Source organism: Pleurodeles waltl, chromosome 6, assembly GCF_031143425.1.
Source record: "Pleurodeles waltl isolate 20211129_DDA chromosome 6, aPleWal1.hap1.20221129, whole genome shotgun sequence".
Taxonomy (NCBI): domain Eukaryota; kingdom Metazoa; phylum Chordata; class Amphibia; order Caudata; family Salamandridae; genus Pleurodeles; species Pleurodeles waltl.
Window position 1 is genome coordinate 580,629,193 of NC_090445.1, and position 27,078 is coordinate 580,656,270.

Sequence of the window (27,078 nt, forward strand, 5' to 3'; positions counted from 1 at the left end):
AACCAAGATGGAGGATTTCTTAAGGCAGGGGTCACCTCAGCTCTGGACATCTTAGGGGCTGTCCTGTCTAGTGGGTGACTCCTCCTTGTTTTTCTCATGACCTCCTCCGGACTTGCCGCCAAAGTGGGGGCTGTGTCCGGAGGGGCAGGCATCTCCACTAGCTGGGATGCCCTGGGGCACTGTAACAACAGGCATGAGCCTTTGAGGCTCACCGCCAGGTGTTACAGTTCCTGCAGGGGGAGGTGAGAAGAACCTCCACGCAGTGCAGGCTTTGTTCCTGGCCACAGAGTGACAATGGCACTCACCCCATGTGGCCAGAAGCTCGTCTGGTTGTGGCAGGCTGGCAGGAACTGGTCAGCTTAACATTAGGAATTGGACTGGTATTCAGGGGACATCTCTAAGATGCCCTCTGTGTGCATTTTTTCAATCAATCCCACATTGGCATCAGTGTGCATTTATTGTGCTGAGAAGTTTGATACCAAACTTCCCAGATTTCGGTGTAGCCATTATGGAACTGTGGAGTTCATAATTGACAGACTCCCAGACCATATACTCTTTATGGCTACCCTGCACTTACACTGTCTAAGGTTTGGCTTAGACACTAGAGGGGCATAGTGCACATGCATCTATGCCCTCACCTTTGGTATAGTGCACCCTGCCTTAGGGCTGTAAAGCCTGCTTGAGGGGTGACTTACCTATGCCACAGGCAGTGGGTAGAGAGCATGGCACCCTGAGGGGAGTGCCATGTCGACTTAGTCATTTTCTCCCCACCAGCACACACAAGCTGTGAGGGAGTGTTCATGTGCTGAGTGAGGGGTCCCCGGGGTGGCATAATACATGCTGCAACCCTTAGAGACCTTCCCTGGCCACAGGGCCCTTGTTACCAGGGGTACCAGTTACAGGGGACTTATCTGTGTGCAAGGCTGTGCCAATTGTGGGAACAAAGGTACAGTTTAGGGAAAGAACACTGGTGCTGGGGCCTGGTTAGCAGGGTCCCAGCACACTTTCAATCATAACTGGCATCAACAAAAGGCAAAAAGTTAGAGGATAACCGTGCCAAGGGAGGCATTTCCCTACAGGAGTATAAAGGCATAGACTGGAATGATGTAGAGTGGCATAGAGTAGTACAGTTGTGGTTAAAGCAGCTAAAGTGCCAACAGAGATGGCAAAAAGGGTGAAAGCAACATAAGTCAGAAGCTGTATTCCTGTGTTAAAAGTAAAGCACATTGCACGCCTAGTAATAATACCGCAACGCTTATTAAAAAAAAAATGTGTTGCAAAAAGAAATGGAAGAACAAAGATGAGGAGGAACATGTATTTGGTCCATGCTCGAGCTAGCACAGGAAAGGAATTGAAGTCTACAGGAGCTAAGCAATCAAAATAATCTAAATGAGAGTTACAAAGGAAACAACTAATGGTATGCTATGGGCAGGCTGTAAGCCCACTGCATCGTATATAAATAAGTCGTGTAGAACAGTGCATGCGCTGTGTAGGCGAGACCTAAAAAACTGTCACATCTGAGCTCAAGTGGCCAGTCAGGAATGATGAAAACTAAAGTACAGATTACTAGGCATGCAGGGGGCTAGTGAGGCAGCTTACTCATTGGAAAAATCTATACCATAGTTGCTGGACAAGACATGAACTGTAGTAAAATAAGAAGTATACTACACACTTGCTTCTTGTTTGAAAATCATATCCTTGCCTCTGCAACTCCTTCTGAGAATATTTCATGGATGTATCTTTGACAAGTGTATCAGGCAACAACACTTGCTCAGTGCTCACAGAGGAACTCATAGGCTTCCTCACAGATGAGCAGCTGAGACATCACAGTCATAGCTCTTCAGAAATGCTCCACAACTCGGATAAAAAAAACGTCCAGTCTTCCCAGATCAAAAATCAGAGCACTGCAGTCTGAGGGATCTGTTCAGTTATCACTGCTGTAGAGCATAAGCACCAAGTGAAGGACCAGTATTCAGCCAGGGCACTGGTCTAGTGGGTGTCATGTCCTCTCGACTCAGCTTCCCAACCAGAGCACTTTTGCAGCAATTCTGTGGGTCATCAAGACAGCACTTTCCTGGATTTGCATTTATCACTGAAACAAACTCCTCTGTGAAGAAAAGAATACAATTTCTCTACCCCTTCTCCATCTGAATAACTAGCTCCGTTTAATGATTCATGTGGTCGATAGACCGCATATTTAGTTTTAGATGTATTTAAACTAAGGACACAGTCTCATCAAACATTAACATTCAAAAAAGCTTTAAGCAAATTTAACAATCCCATGAGAGTTTTAAGAGGTTTAAAGAGAAGTTCCATATCACCAACAAAATGGGGCATTGTTATAGATGTTTTAACCAACGTAGGAACAACTGTAACAGTATTGGAGAGATAGCTAGGCCTGAAGAAATGTTGTTTCAATGCAAACTCGTGTTAAAGCCAGTGCTTGGTGGTGTTGCTGTTGTGGTACTGCTAGTAGTGGTATTAGTGACGGTATTGCATTGGTGGGGGGAGTGGGATATTGTTATCATTTATGAGGATATCTGTGTAGATGTTGGTGGTATGGTACCCGAGTGGTACTGTGGTGTTTCTGTTGTGCTATAGATGTAGCTACAGGTGGGGATAGTGGTCTTGGTGTTCTTAGTATAGGTTGTGGTACTGGTGGTTGTACTGCTACTGTAGTATTTGGCGCAATGGTATTGATAATGAGTTGGTGGCTCTATACTGGTGGTGTCGTATTGGCAGTGGTGTTCACATATGTACCACTCCTGACCGGGAAACGCCCTGAAGGCCGACTCCGGAACAACGAAGTCGTGGGCAACAAAAGCGGAACTACGCTTTCGTTAACTACGACTTTGTTGTTTTGTGCCTTAAACATGCATGTGCTGAACAACGCACATGCGTGGTTAAGGCACAAACAAGGGAGTCGGCTGAGGAGGACGTGGGGAGGGGCGGGGTATTTTTTAGTTTTAGGGCGATGGGCGCGGGGGTCAGGGTATTTTTAGTTTTAGGGGCAGGGAGGGGTGGAGGGTTGGTGCTTTAGGGGTAGGGTGGGGGTTGGGGTATTTTTAGTTTTAGGGGCGGGGGTTGGGGCTTTAGTTTTAGGGGCAGGGGTGGGGGGGTCGGGGTATTTTTAGTTTTAGGGGCGGGTGGAGTGTTGTGGTTTTAGTTTTAGGGGCGTGGGTGGGGGTATTTTTAGTTTTAGGGGCGTGGGTGGGGGTCGGGGTTTTAGTTTTAGGGGCGGGGTGGGGGGTCGGGTATTTTTAGTTTTAGGGATGGTGTGGATGTAGGGGTGGGTTGGGGGGGTCAGGTAATTTTAGGGGCGGGGTTTAGGAGCGGGGGGGCTCGGAGTACTTTTAGGGGCGGGGTGGTTTTAGGTTTTAGGGGTGGGGGTTGGGGTACTTTAGGTTTTAGGGATGGGGTGGGGGTTGGGGTTGTTTTAGGGGTAGGGTGGGGGTTGCAGTAATTTTAGGGACGAGGTGGGGGTTAGGGTAGTTTTAGGGGCAAGGGTGGGGGGTTGGTGTGGTTTTGGGGGGGGGGGGTTGCGGTAATTTTTAAGGGTGGGGGGCCAGGGGGAGACGCATGCTGGAACAATGCATGCCTATCACTAATGCCTTTACCAGGAATGCCTTTACAACGAAAAATCGGTGTTAAGGCATTTGTGGTAAAGGCATTAGTGGTAACAATGCGGTCGTTGTTCCAACCTCGTTGTTCAGGCATGCATTGTTCCGGCATGCGTTGTTCCGACATACATTCCTCTTGACCCCCTAATTGCTTTTGTTTATAACACTGTAGTGGCCGGACTGCAAAACGACCATCCATTGTGATAAAAAAATAAAAAATCAGGTGGTCATATCAGGGTCCAGCTTGCACTGGAGTCATCTTAAATGCATTACAAAATGCTTGCTGCAGTAAAAATATTTTCTGTACACAATGCATGCATGAGATAATTAACTGAATGGGAGAAAAAAGTATGATGGTTCAGTGTACTTCTTAAATGTATGAACGTCTATGGTAATTGTATAGCACAACCTAGCCAAAAGTAGCAGAAAGCTGTAGAGGGCCAAAGGCAAGCTTACCTTCAAAAAATGATTGGAGCGATAGCTAGTTTCTTGCAGCAGAGATGTACTGTTACTGCATTGTGATGTAGTGTTCTTTGAAGAGGTGAAGCTTCAACTATTTTCTAAACTGGAACAGCATTAAGGCGTCCTGATGGACACAGGGATGTTGTTCCAGATTTTGGGTTCCTAGATGTAAATGGCTTGCAGCTCTGTTTTTTCTTTTACACACTTCTGTAATAGTAGAGTAATGGTAATGATACCACAGCAGAAGGAGCCACTAGAAAGGAAGGTTAGCGGTCCAGTGATGCGATGGCTAAAGATGACTGGAAGAGGAAGGTTGAGACAGTCTTTAAGGGCATGGATCTCCCAATACTGGAGGTAGGAGTCAAGGAAGGAGCGGGAGAGGAAAACCAGAGGAACCTGACTGAGAACATCACAGAGGAGCTGAGTGGGGTAAAGGTGATCGCGGAGGAGCAGGAAGGAGAGGCCGGAGTGGAGGTGGTGACGGCTCAGGCAACCAACAGAGACGTGGCAGGATGCCAGTTCTTCAACAGCCGGCTACGAGGGTGTGCTCTGGACGGAGATGTTGCAACCCTCAACCAGAATTGTGGCTGCAGCCAAGTGGCTTGGGGTTGGTTTTAAGGGTGGTTTGACTAGTGGGGAGAGCCTGGGAAAAAAAAGGAGCCCAGGAGTGAGGAGAACCAAGGCCTTAAATAGTGGAAACCCACTGCACGATAGATAAAAAGCACACAAAGAGACCACAGTGGTGAAGGTACCACTGGTGTTTTGTTTTTGGGAAAGAAAAAGTAGACTCCGAGTTTGTTTGCCCTAAGGCACACACCTTCTTGAGGTACTCAAGACTAAATACATATCAAGTCCAAAAGAAAGGAAGGCCATGAATCAGGACCAACGGGGGGGGGGGGGGGGGGGGGTGTTTGATGTGGGGGGGTTGAGGGTGATGTGGGGGGGGTTGGGGGGAAAGTTACCTTACCTGGAAAATCCTACAATATATCAAGCCTATGTTTTTTTGTTTTGACCTTCCATGTTCTTACATATAAAAGACCTTACATAGGTTAACTAATGCTGTGGTGTTTGCGAACCTGTAACAACTACTTAGCCTCCCATTTTATAGTGTGCTGGCAGCAAATGTGCTACCAGAGATGACAAGTTTGTCTGGAAGATGAGGGGGGTGCTGGAAATGGCGGCTTTGTAAATAATGCACATGTTTTGAAGGTGCTGCGAGCAGGCAAGGGCAGAAAATGGAGTTCCATAAGGATGGGGGGGGGGTGATGTGGTGATATTTCTTCGGTTCCTGGGTGAGACGTGCTGTGGACTATATGATGCCCCTAAGGGATGCCAATGTGGCGCTTAGGAGACCATGGTGAGGGGTAATGTCACTATACAGATGCAAGTGTAAGAGGGCTTGAACAGCAGTTCTGAAGTCGCTTTCTGGCTTAAAGTGCTTATCTTTCTTTCGAAGAGAGAGCTGGTAGTAGACTGTCTGTTTTTTTTTGTCTATGTGTTTCTAGAGGGTGAGGTTGGTGCTCAGGCTGAATCAAAGTGACTGGCATTTGGTCCAAGCAGAGGATGAATCCATCAAGGTTCATAACATTAAGCCAGGTTTGTGCTATTTCTGGCTAGTAGTTCTGAGTAAATAACAGGAAATCTGTCTTGGTGTTGTTGAGCTTTAGGTAGGACCAGGCATCCATGTCTAAATGACGTACAGGCAGTGACTGAGCCACGGAAAGTCTGCAGCAGAGACAATTTCAAGTAGAGTTGCATATTATATCAGAATATTCAGGAATTTTGATTCTGCTATCTGCAAGTACAGCCATAAGGGGCACTATGCAGAGGTTGAAGATGACAGGTGACAGTGTGGAACCCAGGGGGGCTGCTGGTGACCAGTACTTGGTAGGATCTGGAGATACCCAACTGAGTAAATTGGTACAGACTGGAAAGGTAGTAGGAGAACTACTGTAGGACAGTGTCAGGGAATCCCATTCAAGACTCCACAATATGGATGAGATAGCTGAGAGGTCCAGGAAGATGAAGACCCAGAGGCTATTTTAATTTGTGGCCCGGAGGGTGTATACGATGTGCAAGCTAGTAGGCTCCATTCTGAAGTGTGATCTGAAGTCAGATTTGTAGTCATGCAGGAGACAGTCACTACTGACTACTATTGGAGTTGAGACAACTTTTTCAATTATTTTGCAGATGAAGGGTAAGTGAGTAATGGACCAGTGGTTAGCTAAATCATAAAGGTTTAGTGCTGCTTTCTTTAGGAGAGGGAGGTTCTGGCCTGTACTGGAAGATGCCCCAGGTGTGAAAGGCATTGGCAATGGTGAGCTTGGGTGGCAAAGCTTCCCCAGAGACAGTGTTGATGAAGGATGAGGGTAAGATATCAATTCATAACAAGTGGCTTTCAGGAGGGGAGTATGTTGGTGAGCACTGCAAGAGACAGAACTTAGAAGGATGACCATTGTGGGTTTATATGAGAAGGAGTGTGTGTAGGAGGAGATGCAGGCTTAGTGTTGTCAATTTAGTTTCAGGTCATCTTTACTTTTCCACTGAAGAAGTTCATGGCATTGCACTTGTCTGGAAAGGAGGCTCAGGCAGGTGGTTGATGCAGTGCAAGTTCTATTTCTGTTGGTGACTTAATTTACAATGCTGCTGCAATATTTTGCTTGTGCTGATGTGAAGGATCTGAGGTTTAGTATTCTATTTTGGTTTGACCTTGATTTGTTGAGTGGAAGCAGTGCTGGCACATAGGGATAGCAAAGTGGTCAGTCCAGTCCAGTGGTATGGTTGGTTTCCATTGCATTGTTGGAGATGTTAAGAAGCTGGCTCTCAGGATGTCACTTTAATGTGTGACATGCTGTACCACACTGAATGTGTTGATAAGGTTGAGAAAGGGTCTCTCTTGCTTTTTTTGATCTTGTGTTGACTGGGAGATTCAAGTCACTTAGAAGGGTGGTGCCAGTTTGTTGGATGGATTATTTGTTGAAGAGATTATCAATAAAGCCCTTGCTCTGCCTGTAAATCATCTGGAAGGTGGCGATCTGAGTTACACGAGTAGGAAGTGGCATGTCTGGAGCTCAATGGAGTTCATTGTCATTTACTTGCCCAAGGAGCGCGACCAGATGGTCTTCTGGATAGCAGCAAGACCTCCTTCATATTTATATATGCAGTCCGCTTGATGGATGCTGCAGCTTGTGGGAATGGGGGAAATTAAAGGATCAATGAGGATTTGGGGGGTAACCATGTTTCTGTAATAAAGAGGGAGTCAAGAGGATGATAGGTTATGACGTCTACAATGCCTGGTGCCTAGAGTACTGCAGCTCAAGTGTTCATAAGGGTGAGTTGGAATGTGTGTTTTGTAGTTTGAGCCAGTGTGGTAGTTAGTGGGATGTGTATGAGGTTGGGTCTATGTGTCGAGGATGATATGTGAGTTTTTGTGTCATCTAGATCTTGGTGTGAGGCTATTGGCAGTATGGGGTGCTGTTTAATCACATGATATATTCATATATATTACCTTGCAGGTTTCAGTGGAACAAAAGGTTCTGGCCCAAGGCCCTTCCTAGCTCTAACCAGCCCAAACAGGCAATGCCCCTTTCTCTGCCTGTCCTTTGGTGGGACACCCTGAAGAACTGAATGACGTACAGAGAAAGCAATACGTGATGTAACTTCCAGTGTGGATGGATATAATCCTTGGAAATGTAGCAATGTCACTTTCTTCGGAGATGGATGATGGGGTGGAGTCCGCTTGCCTAGCTTTTATTTTAAAGATGATTTTGGCAGTAAACACGTGACGACACTTCCTGTAATCATGGATGCTGGGAAATGCAGTGTTCACTTCCTGTAGAGATGAATTATGATGACTGAAGTTTGCTTGCCTGGCTTTTCTTTTAAAGATGGTTTTAGCAGGAAATCCATAATGGCACTTCCTGTACATGTGGATGCTGGGAAATAATGTTACTTCCTGCAGAGATGTATAATGGGGAATCAAATCCAGTTGCCTAGCTTCCTCTGTTAAAGATAGTTAAACCCCGTCGCCCATTGTGACCCCAGCGCTGCGATGCGCGAGGATGTCACAATTGGTTTTCCCCAGGGTCAGCCCCCTCTGAAAATACCCACCCCCCCTCAGGGCATCGTTAAAAAAAATATACGTTTGTTTACCCCTGGGGGGGGGGGGGGGTTCAACGCAATTGCCGCCCCCTCAGGTGTTAAAAATACATATTTTTTTTAAAAATCAATAAATAAAAATTAAATTGACAGGGGGTCGTCCATGAGCAGGGCATTTTTTAAATAGATGTATGGTTTCCCTGGGGGCCACGATCGCCCCCCCAAGGGAAACCATTCAGCTATTTAAAAAAAATTATATATATATATATATATATATATATATATATATATATAAATAAATAACTTTTGTCAATGCGTGTGTGTGATTTCCCTGGGGACCGTGATCGGCCCCCAGGGAAACCACACCCACATATAAAAGAGATCTTGTTACATATATATATATATATATATATATATATATATATATATATGGAAAATGTCACTTACCCAGTGTACATCTGTTCGTGGCATTAGTCGCTGCAGATTCACATGCTGTGCACATCCCGCCATCTGGTGTTGGGCTCGGAGTGTTACAAGTTGAAGTCTTTTTTCGAGTCACGAGACCGAGGGACTCCTCCCATTTCGACTCCATTGCGCATGGGCGTCGACTCCATCTTAGATTGTTTTCCCCGCAGAGGGTGAGGTAGGAGTTGTGTATGCTAGTAATAGTGCCCATGCAATGGAGTGAATACGTATGTACATAATGAAGTTTAAAGTAATATATTTACAAATTTACAAATGTTCAAGATCAACTTCTAAACGGCTACAGGCTCCCGGGGAGGCGGGTGGGCGCATGTGAATCTGCAGCGACTAATGCCACGAACAGATGTACACTGGGTAAGTGACATTTTCCGTTCGATGGCATGTGTAGCTGCAGATACACATGCTGTGCATAGACTAGTAAGCAGTTATCTCCCCAAAAGCGGTGGTTCAGCCTGTAGGAGTTGAAGTTGTTTGAAATAATGTTCGTAGTACAGCTTGGCTTGTTGTGCCGTTAACACATCTACACAGTAGTGTTTGGTAAATGTATGAGGCGTAGACCATGTCGCTGCCTTACATATTTCGTTCATTGGAATATTTCCTAGAAAGGCCATGGTAGCACCTTTCTTTCTGGGTGAGTGTGCCTTTGGTGTAATAGGCAGTTCTCTTTTAGCTTTAAGATAGCATGTTTGAATGCACTTAACTATCCATTTAGCAATGCCTTGTTTTGAAATTGGATTTCCTGTATGAGGTTTTTGAAAGGCGATAAATAGTTGTTTTGTCTTTCGAATTAGTTTTGTTCTGTCAATGTAGTACATTAGTGCTCTTTTGATGTCTAATGTATGCAGTGCTCTTTCAGCTACAGAATCTGGCTGTGGGAAGAACACTGGTAATTATACCGTTTGATTCAAGTGGAACGGTGAGATCACTTTTGGTAAAAATTTTGGATTTGTCCGTAGAACTACTTTATGCTTGTGTATTTGAATAAATGGTTCTTGTATGGTAAATGCTTGAATTTCACTCACTCTTCTTAGAGATGTGATGGCAATCAAAAATGCAACTTTCCATGTTAAATATTGCATTTCACAAGAGTGCATGGGCTCAAAAGGTGGACCCATGAGTCGTGTTAAGATAATGTTGAGGTTCCATGAAGGAACTGGTGGTGTTCGTGGTGGTATAATTCTCTTTAGGCCTTCCATAAATGCTTTTATGACTGGTATCCTAAATAATGAAGTGGAGTGCGTAATTTGCAGGTAGGCTGAAATTGCGGTCAGATGTATCTTTATTGAAGAGAAAGCTAGCTTTGACTTTTGCAATTGTAGTAAGTATCCTACTATATCTTTGGCAGATGCGTGTAAGGGGTGAATTTGATTATTATGGCAGTAATAAACAAATCTTTTCCACTTATTTGCATAGCAGTGTCTAGTGGTAGGTTTCCTAGCTTGTCTTATGACCTCCATACATTCTTGTGTGAGGTCTAAGTGTCCGAATTCTAGGATTTCAGGAGCCAAATTGCTAGATTCAGCGATGCTGGATTTGGATGTCTGATCTGTTGTTTGTGTTGTGTTGTGTTAACAGATCTGGTCTGTTTGGTAGTTTGACATGAGGTACTACTGAGAGGTCTAGTAGTGTTGTGTACCAAGGTTGTCTTGCCCATGTCGGTGCTATTAGTATGAGTTTGAGTTTGTTTTGACTCAATTTGTTTACTAGATATGGAAGGAGTGGGAGAGGGGGAAAAGCGTAAGCAAATATCCCTGACCAGCTCATCCATAACGCATTGCCCTGAGACTGATCTTGTGGGTACCTGGATGCGAAGTTTTGGCATTTTGAGTTTTCTTTTGTTGCAAATAGATCTATTTGTGGTGTTCCCCACATTTGGAAGTAAGTGTTTAGTATTTGGGGGTGAATCTCCCATTCGTGGATCTGTTGGTGATCCCGAGAGAGATTGTCTGCTAACTGGTTCTGAATTCCTGGAATAAATTGTGCTATTAGGCGAATGTGGTTGTGAATCGCCCAATGCCATATTTTCTGTGTTAGGAGACACAACTGTGTCGAGTGTGTACAGCAAAATCTTTAAGCATAGGATTGACATAGTGTCATCCTTGCCGAGCTGTAAAATGACAAAGCCATTTACCACTCCAGGCACAGTATTACAGCTGCCTTGTGTCTGGACAAAGCTATACTCCTCTGAAGAGCTCTAATGAGAGCGAAACACGTGTCAGGGGTTGCTTTACTCATTCCAGGTTGGCTTGGATGGTATTTGACCAGTCCAAAGCTGTAATACTGTGCTTAAAGATTTTGCTGTACAAATGGCAAAAGACTTTGTCACTATCTAGCTCGGCGAGGATAGCACTGTGCTAATCCTATGCTTAAAGACTTTGCTAGATAAGCAGAAATTTGAGGTGAGCAAATCAAGAGTGTCGCTGGTGTTGCAGGGTGCTCCTTACTAGAGCAGCTCTCCACCTAAAATTGGGAACTTCCCAGAGTTCTCCTTTGTTTTTTGCATAATTTATGCGTCGCTCTATCCCTGAAAGGGTTTTGGTTTGATATATATATATATATACACACACACACACACACCACCAGTTGTCTCGCAGCGCGCGTCTTCAAAGCAGTGCACATACCCCAACCAATGCGTTTCAACCATAGCTTTTAGGCAGCAATAAAAAGGTCAAGCTAACTCTTGTGATTCTGTTTCTGCTAGAGAAGGATCGGACTTTTGTCTAGTGGCGGTTTTGATTCCATAAAGTAGTGCAGAAGGTTTATGTACCTGCTGCAAAGATCAAATCTGTATTTTTTCAGTGAATAGCTGAGTGGATTAGTAAACCAAGCCATTACTTGCGCTTTAATACAAATTAATTTTATGTGCAATGGGAGCTATGGAGAGATGAAGGGCACTTTTGCTGGGTGGTAGTGAGGGAATCCGAGGAGAAGATCATGAGTGGGAGCACCAATAATTATTTCAGACTGGGCACCACAGGCGCTAAAGACTGTGACGACGGGTATGTGACAGGGTGAAGTAATAGTGTTTTTTTTTTGTTTTTTTCAGTGCCTTGAGAGAACATGCTGATTGAGGGAAGAAGCAAAGATAAGGTGACTGACCTTTACTGTGGTACGCATCACACACACCCACCCACAGACAATTTTGTGACCATCTACGTAGGCTAGTGTTTTAGAGGGGCAGTTTAGCCAGTATCAGAAATGGGGTCTCGTTGGAAGACTGCTGCTCAAGCCCTTACTTGGATTATGGAGGACAGCTCTGACATAGGATCAGAGACTGAGACAGCAGATACTGAGACAGTATCTAAGGGATAGGAGAATGGAGCACACTCTGGGAGTGGTTTTTCAAATTGGACGAGTCCCATCCAACAACTCCTCCTCCAGTGATTCTGAGGGAGGTGATGAGAACAATTGTGCTGTCCCTTCGCAAGCACAGTCTGTGCAGGTGGACAATATCTGGTTAGCCCAACCCAGAGAGCAGGTGCATGTGGTAGCAAGCACACAGAGAGCGCTCTCTTGGGAGCTCCCCAATTTAGTTCAGCCCCAAACTCCACCGCCCAAATCATATTGTGGAGACATCAAAATTATCTATCACAGAACAACCTGGTTTTGTAAGGCAGGCACCTGCATTTTTGGTCCTGGGCTCAGCGGCCATATAGGGAAACCTACCAAACCCAGACATTTCTTGAAACTAGACACCCGGGGGAGTTCACGGAGGTGTGGCTTGTGTGGATTACCAAAGTTTTCTCACCCAGAATACCCTGCTAAGGTGAAAAGTTGAATAAAACTCACTTTTGTCTTGCATTTCTGTCACACAAAGTATAGGCGTATGTTGGGATCCACAAAATTCCAACCACCCAGTGTTTCCCCACCTTTCCTGATATAAACGCTACCCCACTTGAGTGCATGTGCCTAGTGTCTGCGTCAGGAATGGATCACCCCAGGGTCAACAGTTGCCCTCATGTAAGGACTAACATTGACTATTGTGTGATCCATTCCTGTCATGAGCACTAGGACTACCCACACATGTGAGGTATAATTTTTATCGGGAGACTTGGGGGAGTGCTGGGTGGAAGGAAGTTTGTGGCTCCCCTCACATTCCAGAACTTTCCATTCCCAAAATGTTTTCTTTAAGCCAAATTTCGAGGTTTGTAAAGGATTCTGAGTGCCAGAACCTGGTGAGAGCCACACAAGTCACCCCATTCTGGCTTCCCGTAAGTGTCTACTTTTCATAAATGTATAGGTTTGGTAGGTTTCCCTAGGTGTCGGCTGAGCTAGAGGCCAAAATACACAGTACGGCACTCTGCAAAAAACGCGTCCGTATTCATTACAAAAATGTGATGTGTCCATGTTGTGTTTTGGGGCATTTCCGGTCGCAGGCACTAGGCCTAACCACACAAGTGAGGTACCATTTTTATCGGAAGACTTAGGTGAATGCTGGGTGGAAGGAACTTTGTAGCTCCCCTCAAATTCCAGAACTTTGCTGCACCGAAATGTAAAGAAAGAGTGTTTTTTTGCCCAATTTGAGGTTTGCAAAGGTTTCTGGGTGACAGAACCCAGTGAAAGCCCCACAAGTCATCCCATCCTGGATTCCCCTAGGTGTCTACATTCCATAAATGTAGAGGTTTAGTAGGTTTCCCTAGGTGCCGGCTGAGTTACAGCCCAAAATTCACAGCCAGACACTTAGCAAAATAACACATAATTTTTCAATGGAAAAATGTGATGTGTCCATGTTTCGTTTCCTGTCACGGGCACTTGGCCTATCCATACAAGTGAGGTACCATTTGTATCGGGAGACATGGTGGAAAACAGAATAGAAGAACAAGTGTTATTGCCAATTGTCTTTCTCTACATTTTTACCTTCCAAATGTTAGGCAGTGTGCAACAAAGACGTCATTTTGAGAAATGCCCTGTAATTCACATGCTAGTATGGGGACCCCCGAATTCAGAGATGAGCTAATAACCACTGTTTCTGAACTCTTTATCGTGTGCTCATTTCAGAAATACATAGGTTTCCTTGATACCTATTTTTCACTCTTTATAGTTCATCAAATGAATTACTGTATACCCGGTATATAATGAAAACCCATTGCAAGGTGCAGCTCATTTATTGGCTCGGATTAGCTTGGGTACTTGATGAACCTACAAGACCTACATATCCCCGTAGCCAGGAGGGTCCAGCAAACATAATGATATATTGCTTAAAAAAATTCTATCATAGTTCGAAAAAGTTACGGAAGAAAACATAGTCAGAAAGGGCTGTTTTTTCAACTCAATTTCAATATTTTTTTAGTTCAATTGTTACTTTCTGTAGGAAAATCTTTTAGGATCTACACAAATGACCCCTTGCTGAATTCAGAATTTGTCTACCTTTCAGAAATGTTTAGCTGTCCGGGATCCACCATTGGTTTCACACCGGTTTCTGTCACTAACTGGAAAAGGCTGAAAGCACAAAAAGTAGTAAAGATGCGGGATGTTCCAGTAAAATGCCAAAACTGTGTTGGAAAAATTTGCTTTTCTGATTCAAGTCTGCCTGTTCCTGAAAGCTGGGAAGATGGCCATTTTAGCCCTGCAAACCCTTTGTTGATGCTATTTGCAGGGGAAAAAACAGATGCTTTCTTCTGCAGCACTTTTGTTCCCATTTAAAAAAATTAAAAACTTTTGCTGTATTTTTGCAAATTTCTTGGTCTCCACCAGGGGAACCCACAATCTCTGGGTACCTTTATGATCCCCAGAATGTTGGAAAACAATTACACATATTTGGGGTGGATAGCTTATGTGCACAAAATGTGCTGGGGGCCTAAGCATGAAGTACTCCAAATAGCCAAAAAAGGGCTCAGCGCTCGCGGGCGGAACATTTGATGGTGGAAGGCCCAGCAGCTAAGGGGTTAAGAGGAAAACCAGTGGTGTAATTTTCTTTTCAGATGGATGATGGGGGGAATCCGTGTTAATTAATACTCCATGCATCACAGTAGAAGGAGGGAGTATATTACACCAAACAGTGTATAGCACAATGGTGAGAGTGATATATTCCACGGAGAGAATCTAAAATGTGATTGACAATTTCTCAGTGGCTGAAAGTGGCTTATCTAAATAAGTCAATGGATTTAGGGGCAGCTACAAAGCCTGTTCTAAACATATTTTTAGGCAATAGGTAGTGCAGGCAGTTAATACATGCATGAATAAATGCCAGTATCCACCTCTGTAGCGCCTCACTGATGACAGGTAAGTGACCATGGTCAGCAAAGCTACTATACATTGTAGGATCAATTACAGCAATCTGTCTACCCAGGTCTGCCTTCAGAAAATTGAGAATGCTTTAGCTACCATTGGCTGATACTTTGTAAGTAAAAAGTGCAGTAAAACTGAGGAGTCCTGAAGCTTCCCAGTTGAACCCAAGGCTCCCTCATTAGTTAGCATGGACCAATGATACTGAAAATGGAGCACCTACTGAGAAACACTGTAAAAACATTTGAAGTCGTATCAGCCCCAGCAGATGCTAGCACCTTATGGTTTTTGAGGGGTGCCATATTTTCAACTGCTGCTCTACCTTCGTGGGAAATAAATGTTAATCTTAATTGAAGGCACGCAGTGGCTGGAGATTGATTTTGTGTTATTGTGTGATCCAGATCAGAATTTCTAATCCCTACCATTCAGGGTAAACTTAAACTGAATGTCTACGTCTGGACAGCAAGGTACATCTAGGTTATCTCATAACCGCACGGTTATCTCATTGGAGTGCCCTAGGGCGAGAAGGGAAGGCCTCACATCCACCTTGACTTTCACTACTGAACATTTAAAATAAAACAAGACAGAGAGGAATCTTGAATTAAAATCTTGTATTTTATTTACACTTCTATCTTTCAAAGCTTCCTGTCAAGGTTTTATTTCAAACTGATGGGAGGGGTTTTCTACAACACATTCAGCAGACCACCAACATTCTCCAGATGGGTCCAGCTTGACACCCTGAAGACAGAATCTGTATAAAAGGGACGCCTTCTCGCTTACAGCCTTGACACAGATGGAAGGGGAGGAAATGAGGCCTGCACATCTTTAGAATAACCTTCACCAAACTAACTCTTCAAGCACATGCAAGCACACATACATTTATCAAGGCATGGTCCTAGAGATAAAAAAAAAGGCTCAGGCTAGGACTAACGCCTGAATTTCCACGTCACTCCCAAAGACATTCACCTAGAATGACTACTTTAATCTGCACACTGCACACCCTGAAAAACGTGCCAGCTCCTCAAATGGCAGGGAATAATTCACACGTTGGATTTTGGAAGAAACCGAATCCAAAATATAGAATGGCAAATACCAAATAGACACAAAAAACTTTGTTTATAAAATACGTTCTGTTTCACAGACAAACTGTCCTACAGTAAAACCAGGAATGTTCGCACAAAGAATCCCTATGACCCGGGCAGAGTTGCACTCTGCCGAGCTATGCTGGCCTTACAGAGGTTTGGACTAGCTGGAACATTTCATGTTTCCCCCAACACTCAGTCGGTCTGTGATTTGCACCAGCAATAACCCGACTCACTGATCTTTAATGGAACTAAATAGCCCCATCATCATCTGGGAGGAGGGGCATCGGAACCTGCCTGTTCAAAATTCAATTTGACTATGCTCTTTCTGAGCAGCACGAATTAGTCTCAAATCTTTGCATCCCAAAGCCCTGTAAATAACCAGATGATGCGTACCTCTACTAGGCAGTCGCCAACCAGCCCAATCAGTAGGCGGGCTCCACAGCGTTCCCGTACTAGGGCAGCGTTTTCTGCTCGGTACATACAGGTGAAGTCAAACATGTCCACATCCGGCCGCTGGTGGTGGTTCAGAGCAAACTCAATCTGTGGCAGCTGGTAACCCGTAGAGAAATTGGCAGCATCCTGCGCGTACTTGAAAAGGGCCTCCGTGTCCACATTGGCTGGAGAGAGGAGGCTCTCTGTGTCTGGCAGGTCCTAGGGAGAGAGATTAATCAAGAAAAGGATATTCAACACTACTAATGAATGCCAAGTTATGATATTTTATTAGATGCACGTGAAAACTCTTGGTCATGAAGTCCCTAGGATGGACGGCTGAATCAACGTTCAGCATCCAATGTAAAGACTCAAACGCCAGCTCTTAATTTGTAGAACCTGAATTAATTATTCGGAGCACCCCTTTCAAGGGAGTTTATGCTTTGCTGTGGGCACCTTGTGGCGGTGGTCAAAGCAGTGCTTAATTTAAGCTGGTTGTTTCCGATGCGGGCACCAGTACTTTATTTGAGGGCCGGTACTTATTTTTCTACCTAAATCATTTAATGCAATCAAAAGACACATATGGGAAAGACAGAGGAAGAGAAAAACGAAAAAGCGTCACAAAGGGAGAAATCAGGAAGATGCAAGAGTGAGCTGAAGGGGCACTGAGTGGCTGTAAACAGATTAAAGAGGCCCAAGGTGGCTTCAGGATTACGCTGCCTCAGTTTTCTGTGCTCGGACATTTAATTGTAGCAGCCGTGAGTTTTAGAGGAGAGCTTTGGGTACCGGCAAATTTTTATTTACAAATTAAGCACTGGGACGAAGTGGGCAGGACTGGAGGGACACAACATGCCCACACTTTTCTGATTTATGAAACACCGTTCCCCTACTTTTTGTAAAAAGACAACAGCCATGGGACGGTTAATTCCAACAGTTTAAATGCCTTAGCTGAAGTGTCATTCAGTTAGCCTCCTGTGCTAGGAAACCAAAGCTCGGCAGGCAGCTAAACAAACTTTCCTGACAAGGTTCATGCCTGCCTGAAAGGAATGCAAATGTGCGCTACAAGTTAGTCTGCAAATGTAAAGGATGCTTGGGAGCCAGTGCTGGCTTTAATTGACCTAATCATTCAAGGTTTGAGACAACAAAGAGTTATTCTTTTTGAGTGGTAGTGCAAAGAGTTAACAACTGGGCTGTGAAGTGTGTGCTTTTAATTGTATTTATATCATGCTTACTACACCTGGAGATGTTGAAGGGACAGAAATGAAAGTTTAAAATAATGAATTACATATTTTTCAGTGCTTTCTGTCACAGGTTGTTACCTCCTAGCAGTAAAAATACACAAGTCGCTTTCCTCCACTACACCGCGTAAGACTTAATTCTGTGGCTCTCTGGTTACACACAGACCTCTGCAGTGCTTTAACTAATAGAGGCTTCATGATGTACTATAGTGCATTTCCCAATGAGCAACAACTTTTTTTTAAATTTATTTTTCACTTAAGCTGAATGTTATGTAATATGTAGCTATCGGACAGTGAAAGGCCAAAAAAAATACTGAATATTTTACTTTTTTATAGCCACACCTTTGACCAGTCCCAACGCTCACTGACCCCACCCCCACTGCATGCAGCATCACCGTTACCATATTTGTTTTTAATGTACTTCGACCGCTGCCTTGTGGGATGATTCTCTTGAAAAAATGCCAGCTTGCAATTGGGACTGCTGGCTTGCGGGCAGTGAAAGACCAAATGGTTCCGGTAGTTTCAAAGCTCGTGAATTCACTCTTATAGGTTAGGGTGTTGCATCCTGTGGACTCCTTTGGATCAAAGCAAGATGTTTAAACTGGATCTGAGCCAGAGCAGTGAGGCAGCGGGGCACAGGGAGATAAGGTGAACTGTTTTTGAATGCATGCACACCGTGTGTCTGCAAACATGCAAAGTGTTACTGGTCTGCCCGAAGTGTATACTGAGGTGTACCTTGGACTGATTAACAGTGCTCGTGCCAGATGCATGACTAGCACAATGTAATCTGATTAACAGTTCTAGTAGCAGGTGCATGACAAGCAGAATATAATCATTACTGGTCTTAACAAAAAAGGTTAATGCTAAGGAAGAAACAGATAAGCAACTAGGTGTTTATGTGTAGGTTAGGTGGACATTGTTCGTCTGTTGATGATTTAATGCGATGACTGACCAGCTAAGATTTGTCCCTGTTGCTGTTGTGTCCTTGGAGTTGGCAGCATGAAAACAGTGGGACTCTGCTAGTACTGTTGCGGATAGAACAATACCATTGTAGGAGTAAACTGAGGTAGATCAGGTGAGCCAGGGGATCCTTGCTGAACACTGTAGAAGTGCCTCACAGGACAACTACTAGAGTCTGAGGCTAGAACTTGTGTACTCCCTATGTGCAGACCATGCCCATCAATGACCTCTCAAGCACACACGGTGTACTCCATACCAGCACCAGAAAAGGTTTCACTGCCTTTGTCCTCCCACTCTCCTCTCACTTCAACTCAAATGATGCTTAACTTCAGGACAAGTTCTGTATTCATTTACATCTTCTATGGCATGATGACCTCTTGCTTACTGTGGTGGGATTGAACTGATCACCTGTGCGAGAACTCGGATTTGTTAGTGATGCGGAGCTGAGCTGTCACATCTGGTAATCACTGTCATGAGACCCTGTTACTTTCATGTCAAATATATGGGAAGGATATTACTCCTCGTAGTACAGAGTTGCCAAGTAAAAATGGTAAACTAAATCAAATTAGCAGACACAAAGTCAGTAAAGGCAGTACAAAGTAAATGCAGACCAGAATAGATCATGCAAAAGGATCGAAAATTAAGTACAGTATTAACCAATAGGTAGAAAATAAAGAACCTTATCCAGCAATAATAATAAACGTTCCTGATGAGTGATCTCTCACCCAAAATTGTTTTGAAGTGTAAGATACCTGGAGACACCTAACAGAATCACAGAACAACAATACTAAAGATCCTTTTGTACTATAGAGAATGATAGTCCTTTGTTGATGTTGGAAATGCTGGTGAAAATAGTCCTACTTCACTTTCTGTGACACGTTTAGAGGAACTGAAGTCCTTTATTACTGTTGATGGGCGTAGCACAGCATGAGATAAAGTAAACGAAGAAGTAGGAGTCTGAACAGTGAGGATAGGCACAAGTAAAACAGGTCAACCACTCACTTGCCAAAGGTTCAGCACTCTTTCTGAATGAATAAAAGTAAAGTCTTTAAGACTTTGACTGGAAACACTGCTGGGTGATTCACCAGCAGCGCTGCAGATGGCTTCAAGGCTGAACAGGGTTCAAATAAAGTTCAGCAGGCCAATTCTTCGGTGATTGCAAACCCCTTAAGTAGGCACGTACTTCTAGCTGGAGTAGACTGCACGCTGTCAGAAGGGCTGTCCATCTCCTATCTTTATTAAGATGTCAGAAGGCTCTGGGTGAAATTGATGAAAAGAAGCATGAACCCCATCAAACAGGCCATCAGCTGTAAATACAAAAAAGGTGTACACTGTTCCAAATGGAAAAATATATTCACTAGGGGAGCATTAAAGTTCAGGAGCAAGAGCCCTCACACATCCGAGAGGATGTCATGCTTCATCATCGGGTAGCTCCTCGTCAGACCGGCGCTGCAATGTCTGACGGGCTCCCCGTAAGGGGGCTCTTTGCCGGAGATCTTTTAGGTAGCAGCCGTGGTAGCGGACACTACAGACCTGGTGATGCGGTCAGGCGCTAATCCTGGCAGGAGAGTGAAAGCTAAAATTGTTTCCCAGTCTTAATAGGAGCGAGTCAATTTAATTAATCAATGGAATAAGACTCGGACCAAGATTAAAAACAGAAGGAAAGTGTAAAATGAGGAATAATACTCAACCACTTTCTGCATGGTGCTGGAGCTTAAGGAGATTATCGTCGGGCTCCTAGGACATGGTCAACATGTTTCGCGTACAGTGGTCTAACAAGATCCTATGACGCTTCTTCAGGACCAATACATAATAAGACTTCTCCTGTCTATATTATCGAAAGTTTGCAAAAATGTCAAACAAATCATATAGTCACTTACATTGAAGTTCACTAATTGTCAGAAACCTCTAATGGTCGCCCATCCCTTGGTACATGGGGGGCCCCTTGGGAAGTAGCATGCCGAAAGCGGTCACTATTTGTGGATGACGGCAGTCTGCAGGGGAACCTACCCTGACGTGCTCTCCCGAAAAGACCATCAGCTGTAAAGACGCCAAATAGGCCATTAGAGCGTTTCAATTCCTTCACGTTGTACTTGTATAAATTTAGTTTTAGTAGTAGGTCTCTTGTATAGTTTCAGGTAATCTTCTGTTTTAATCTCCTCTCATGTTCCTGCAGTAGCGCTGTGGTCTTCACGCTAGGTTCTTTTTCCACCCATCGCCATTGTGGTAAATGATGAAGCAGGGAAAATAGTAGTATAGGTGAAACAAGATAAGATTTATTCACAAGGTAGGAGTCTCAGGTTACAGGTAGCAGATGTTATGAAGGTAGCAGAAAGTCCCCACCGTGAGCAGCATTCCTTGCTGCTCAGCCCACACATTTCAACTAACACTCACACAGCAGCATTCTATTACCTCAGTCACACTGGCTGAGCAGCAGGGGACATATAACTAGGGAGAAAATGCATGGTATAGAAATGGGAATACCACACACTTCTTGTGCGAAGGCTGGTACTGGTACCTGTAACGTTCTACCCAACCCTAACTGGGTCTACCTGGCGGGATTTAGGATGGTATCCATCCCTTCTACTGCCACACTGGGTACCTCCCAGGTAAAGAGAAATTCAAACCTCTCCCTTTTTCAAGCAGTGATGATCATTAAGAGACGATAGGAGCTCTGTTGCTTGACAACTCTGGCTCGAATAAACAAATAACAGACCACTAATCTGTGTATGACCTTGCTGCAAAAAAGCTGCTAAGAGAAGGAGAAAGATCAAAGAGTGCAGCCTTAGGACTGGAGCATGATTCTGAACTCTAAATACAACAGCATGTTGGATGATCTATCTTCCCACCTGTGCCCCAAAGTGAAATAAATATTTCACCGCCAAGACCTAGTAAGTCATCCTACATTTGGGCTTCACAAGGACACTTCACACTAGTGAGGTGAAAGATGTTTGCCAAGGAGCAGTACTCTGTGGGAAGCTGTCCTACCCAAGACTGGGAATAAGTCTTAGATCCTGGAGAATGCTTATTGCTGTAACCAACCAGAAGGAGAGCTGAACTGTCCAGTGTGTAGAGGCAGTGCCCCTCCTACTACAAGACATGGAAAAGGCCCAAGTGAATGAAGACCTGAGCCACTCAGGAACCGCAAGACCCCTGTGGCCACAAAAGCCAGAGTCACCACAGCAAAGCAACTAAAGAGCATTCCCTGAGATCACAGAGCTGCAGACATGCTTTCCCGTCTGATATCTGCAATGAGACTACACCATGGGCAGATACAGGCGCCATAACGTTTTAAAAACCTTACGCCGCCTGTATCTTCCCATTTTATCTCCAAAGGGGCACTGAGGTATTTCTTCATTAAGTATTACTGAGGTTCTGGCCTTTTATCTCACTGCTGTAGCTTGTCATCTTTATTCAGAGTCTGTTCAAACTGTTCTTCTTAAGTGTAGTTTTAGTGATATTGTATATTGAAATTGTGGTTAATACCCAGGACTATTTTCAAATTCTGAGATGGGTTAGGTGGAGCTCTTGTATGTTTCTCATTACTAGAAAGTCGTTTTGATGGCCATCTGTTTTCAATATATGGGCCCCTAAAATTTACCACGATGGAACAACTGCCCTCACTGGAAAAAAACATGCTGGACTATACGAGAACTAGTCTGGCACTTCAATTATGTCGATTTGGGTTATGTCCCACATGGATACAGACACCAGACAGCTCCTTTGAAGTGGACAGCAAAATTCTTAGAAACCCAAACTCTCCCTTGGTTGACATGGGTGCGACAACGTTTGAGTGGTGGGTTGAGTTTTGAGCTTGATAGATATTTCGATCTACCTTTTACTGGAAACATTGCAGTAGAGTTATGTTTGCACACCAACAAAACAAACAATAGTGAAAGAAGAAAGCCAGGTGCATTGTAGGATATCTGCTACTTTGTATCCTGCTGTCTAGCACCTCCATCTCCTTCACCTGCAATCAATGCAGTGAGAACCATGGGGTCCTGAAAGCTTCCAAGAACACCTGATAGGATAACATTCACCATAGTGCTCAGTGTTATTAAATACAATCTAGCACATACCTATAAACCATATAAATATGTGCAGGTGTTTCATCTCAGCCATGAAAGCTGACAGTGCCTTCTGTTTTTTTTTAATGTCCAGATCATAATTTTTTTAACGAATCTTTGCTCAGAGGTTAATAAACGTCTAAAGTCATAGCAGTAACTACTGGGTATAAAGTGCATTATTTCCTACGTTATGCTGTATTTAAAGAATCAATTGCCATCACTTCTTTGCTGCTCAACTCACTACATCTAGAGAGCCATGTAACCTGGGATTAAATCAGACTCTACAATGGATATTTCAGAGATGGCCCGGAACTCCATGGAAAGGCCTTCCATCTGTACTTAAGAAAGACAAACCCAGTTAAAGCAACTAGTTTTGGGAATTATGGCCCGAACGAAATGTACTACATGAATAAGTTAAAAAACAAGCTTTCTCCACTATGAGCTTCTGTTTCCTGTAGTCCCTGTTTGAGAGCTTGATCAAAGCCATAAAGGACATTTTGGTAGTACATTGGTGACTTATTTATCTTCTATCAATCATGAAATCATGTGAGGACTGATGAATCCCATTGCATGGTCCTCACCTGCAAAATTACCCGCATCTTCAGCAGGCTCTGCTTCTTGGCCGTCATTACAAAGTAGTGAGTGTCATCCTTGTAGTACACGATGTTCTCCAGGTCAATTCCTGAGTAAAAGACACTGGTGGTCAGATTAAAGAAGACAAACTCCACCAGAAGCCAACACCAGTGCTAATCCAAAATAGTCAACGACCACATTTTACCCACCTCAGAAGCAGTAGTAGATATTAGAGGCAGCCAGAAGACACCCCAAAGGACTCCCCAAAAACAAAAAGCATTGCAAAACTTTGGACAGCAAATAAACTTCGTAAACAAACCTAACAATATTAACAACGAGGATGTCGCTAGGATTGGTAGGCAAGTTGGCGTCCATTCTCACAGGCTATGCCTTCTATGTGCATATGTAGTGCACAAATCCAGCACTTCATATACTAGATCTGCTTGAAAGGGAATGCTGCTATTCTGCTACAACATCTCCCACGTATAGGAGGAAACCTGAACTGATGCTACCAGGGTTGTAGATGTTGTATGTATGTGAGAGACACTTGAACTGCTGGTAATCCTAGAGCTGTGTGTGTGTGTGTGTGTGTGTATAAAGCATGCACTACCCATCCCAGTGATGGCCATTCCATGTATACAAAGGAAGGCTGCCCTAGATCACCCTACATTGTACCACTGATGTTTGTCAGCAGAGTTTACACACATCAAACAGAAGCTGAACCCTTTGTTGTGGAGGCTGGGGTAGTAGGACCATGCAACAGGAATAGTATATGGTGACTCTTGTTGAAGTAAGTGGTGTCCAGAATTGGAAGGGGGTCGATGGAAAACAAAGATGTTCACCAGACTCTGACCAGTTTCTTTGAGAAGATTCTTAAAGAACTTCTGGTTGTAAATACGGGCGACTCCGCTGATCTCTGCCACCTTCACCTCTGCTCCGGTGTGTCTGTTTATGAAGTTGGCAGTGATGCCAATTGCCAACTTTCCACGGAGCTCCTTCCGCTGAAACCCTGAAAATGCAAGACAAAGTATAAGTTGGGAAAAGGGAAAGAGGTCGGGAAGGGGAAATAGAGTAAGTACAGGGGAGAGGTGGGGAAACTGACCACATGATAGAAGGGGAAGAGGGTAACTAGAGGAAGAGCTGTGTCACTCTAAGCATGCTTGCCCTGGATTCTCTCATATTCATAAATTCAGAGTAAAAAGACAGTCATTAAGCCCGTGAGCTGTACTTGCTCAATCTCACACTGAAAGTGAACGTGAAGTAGGATAGGCCTGTCCCAGTCTCCACAAGCGACAAGAAGCACCATAACACAAAAGGCGGACACCAGAGGTTCTGGGTCTAAGAACTAGATGGGCCAAAGGGTTTAAATGCAACAGAATAAGCAGAAACACAGGGAGATTGACCAAAGACATGGTGATACAACACTCTGACTAGAGACGCACTTTTTATTTTGTACTTGGCTTCCTGTAGCAGGTTAAGGCACAAATACGACTTGAAATTAATTAATTCTTAATATTTATGGGCTTCAGTTATGAGTGTCCACTTAATTGTGATAAAGCCAATAACAGAGGGTACCAGCCCATCAGAATTATGAAATTGGCTAGAACATCACGTACCTATTTCCTTTCACCTAGAGATAATTTGGTGAAATTCGGAGGTAAAATTAATATCAATTGGGGGTAAATGGGCCCAGAATGAATGATGCACCAGTAACTCCCCATTGCTTTGAGGACCCTTGCGGTCCATCTCATAATGGGCTGGATTGTCTATCTCCTCGGAGTTACCTACACCCACAGTATCACTAGCTCCTCGGACGGGTAAACATTGTTCTCCTTTCCAGGGTCACTCGTAATTACTTTCTTTGACTGACTTTGGGAGCTTCTATCATTGCAGCAGACTTCAGTATATTTAGGACTGGGGTGAAAGGAACTAGAAAAATTTGATTGGCTGCTGAAAATCTATCACCATCTTCCAGCTCCGAAGAGAGTCAAAACATGGCAGGTAATGGCACAAGTGCCATAGAAACCAACGGCTGCGGGAATGGAGGCTGGGGAAGTGAAAATAGGTGCTGTGTGACTGTCACAATGAAAGAGGTTTGCGATTCATTATAGAAGAATGATTAGATGACAAGAAAAAAGGAGAGGGCTGAGGGGACAGAAGTGACGAGCAAGAGATATCAGACACGGGCATGGAAATGACCTCACTGAGGCACCTGAGATGATCCAAGTGGGGGATGATTAGTGATGCAGGCAATGGTGAGGACACACCACAAGATACAGGCAAATAAGTGGACAAGTAAGGAGAGCAGTTAGGAGGAGAGGTTGGTCAAAAGGAGAGGGTAAAACTAGTCCAAAACAAAGTGGGGGTAAAGCAAAGAGGGGAAAACAAAAACAGAGAGTTAATTGAGAGCAAAAGGAATAAGAAATATTGTTTTCATACTTTTGAGATGGCTGCTGTATTGAGTCGCCTTGCCTCATGGCGACCAACTTAAAAGTCTGAAACATTTTCTGTAGCTTAAAGATGGCCACCACATTGCGTGTCTCAGTTTGGTGGCCATCTTAAATGTAAGAAATAGCCTTTCAAGGTAGCTGGTCGCCACCATTGTCTTTGCAGGTGCATTTGAAATTCAACTGGCATTGGCAAAGCCAATTGTGGCAGCCAGCACGGAACAGGTGCTTAAGGTCTTCCACACACCAGGGTGAGCACAGACGGGATGGCAAAAGAGCGCACAAATAGCACAGTACTCTGGGGGAGGGTGTGAGGATAGAGATGGGGTGGAAGAGCTTAGGGGAACAATGAAAGTGCTCTAGATGCAAAGGAGCCAGGGAAAGGGACAGGACATGCACTCCCACAGAGTGCTAAATGAGAAATGAACCCCCCAAAATAGTTTTAGGACATCAGCAGTGGACAGATAAAACTGAGCCAATCCAAAGAGAATAAAGAATAAATTCCCTAAGGCAGGACAAACACAAGACTAGGGAGGATAACCACCCAATAGAGAATAGGAAATGATACAGTCTACAGCAATCATGAGCAAGGCACTGACCCAAAGCCCACTTTATGTAGCTAAAGTTGTCTGAAGGGAGGCTGCAAAAATGACGTGAAACGGGAGTAAAAGAAAAAAAAAGGAAGGACAGTTTTGGAAAGCAGCAAGGTGGGAGAATGATGAGAAAGGTGAAGTAAGGTTGCTGGAAGGGGAGAGACAGAGGGAGAAGTGAGTACAGAAGGGGAGAAGAGAGGACCGGGATAAGAGGGAGCATTGGAAGAGAGAGGAGACACAAGAGGCAGAGAAGAATGTGAGACAATGAAGATATAAGGTGGAGAGTGGAGAGAGAAAGGAGAAAACAGGAACTGGAGGTAGAGAGAAAAACGAAATGAGATAAGCACATAAGCCTAAAGGTTGGATTACGTAGGGTCAGCCCGCTCAGTAGTCTCCAAGGGGAAACAACCATCAGGCACAGATGCTTTTGTAGCAAGAGAGGCAACCTGGAGACAATCCAGGTCTTCTACTTGCATCTGGGATGACAGGTGTATGCAGTGCCCGGCTTGAAGTATGTACCTACAGGGACTGAAGTATGTTGACTTCTTAGGGTCTGGCTGGGCGCAGGTTTATTGTGTTACGGAGTGGTTTGTACTGTTTTAAGACAAATGAAATGCTAAGTGGGGGTCCGCTATATGCTGCTCGAGTCATGATGGATGTGCGGTCATTGTCCTGACTAATGCTCGATGACAGCCATCTAAATGGAATAAATCTCTGAGCAGAGCTGGATGACTGCCACATATCTGGTTCAATGTGACATGTAAGTTTGCTATATCTGCACATCTCTTCATCACGTTG

General features: G+C 44.2%; 1 protein-coding gene across 1 annotated transcript in view; it reads right to left on the minus strand.

Annotated features, from left to right (window-relative positions):
* MICAL1 (microtubule associated monooxygenase, calponin and LIM domain containing 1) overlaps positions 1-27,078 on the minus strand; it is a 255,534-nt gene that overhangs the window by 130,120 nt on the left and 98,336 nt on the right. Inside the window, exons 6-8 of the mRNA XM_069238776.1 lie at positions 24,094-24,249; positions 23,249-23,349; positions 16,367-16,624 (exon numbers count right to left, since the gene is read on the minus strand). Of these exons, the coding sequence (XP_069094877.1) occupies positions 16,367-16,624; positions 23,249-23,349; positions 24,094-24,249 (515 nt within the window). The remainder of the gene's footprint in view (positions 1-16,366; positions 16,625-23,248; positions 23,350-24,093; positions 24,250-27,078) is intronic.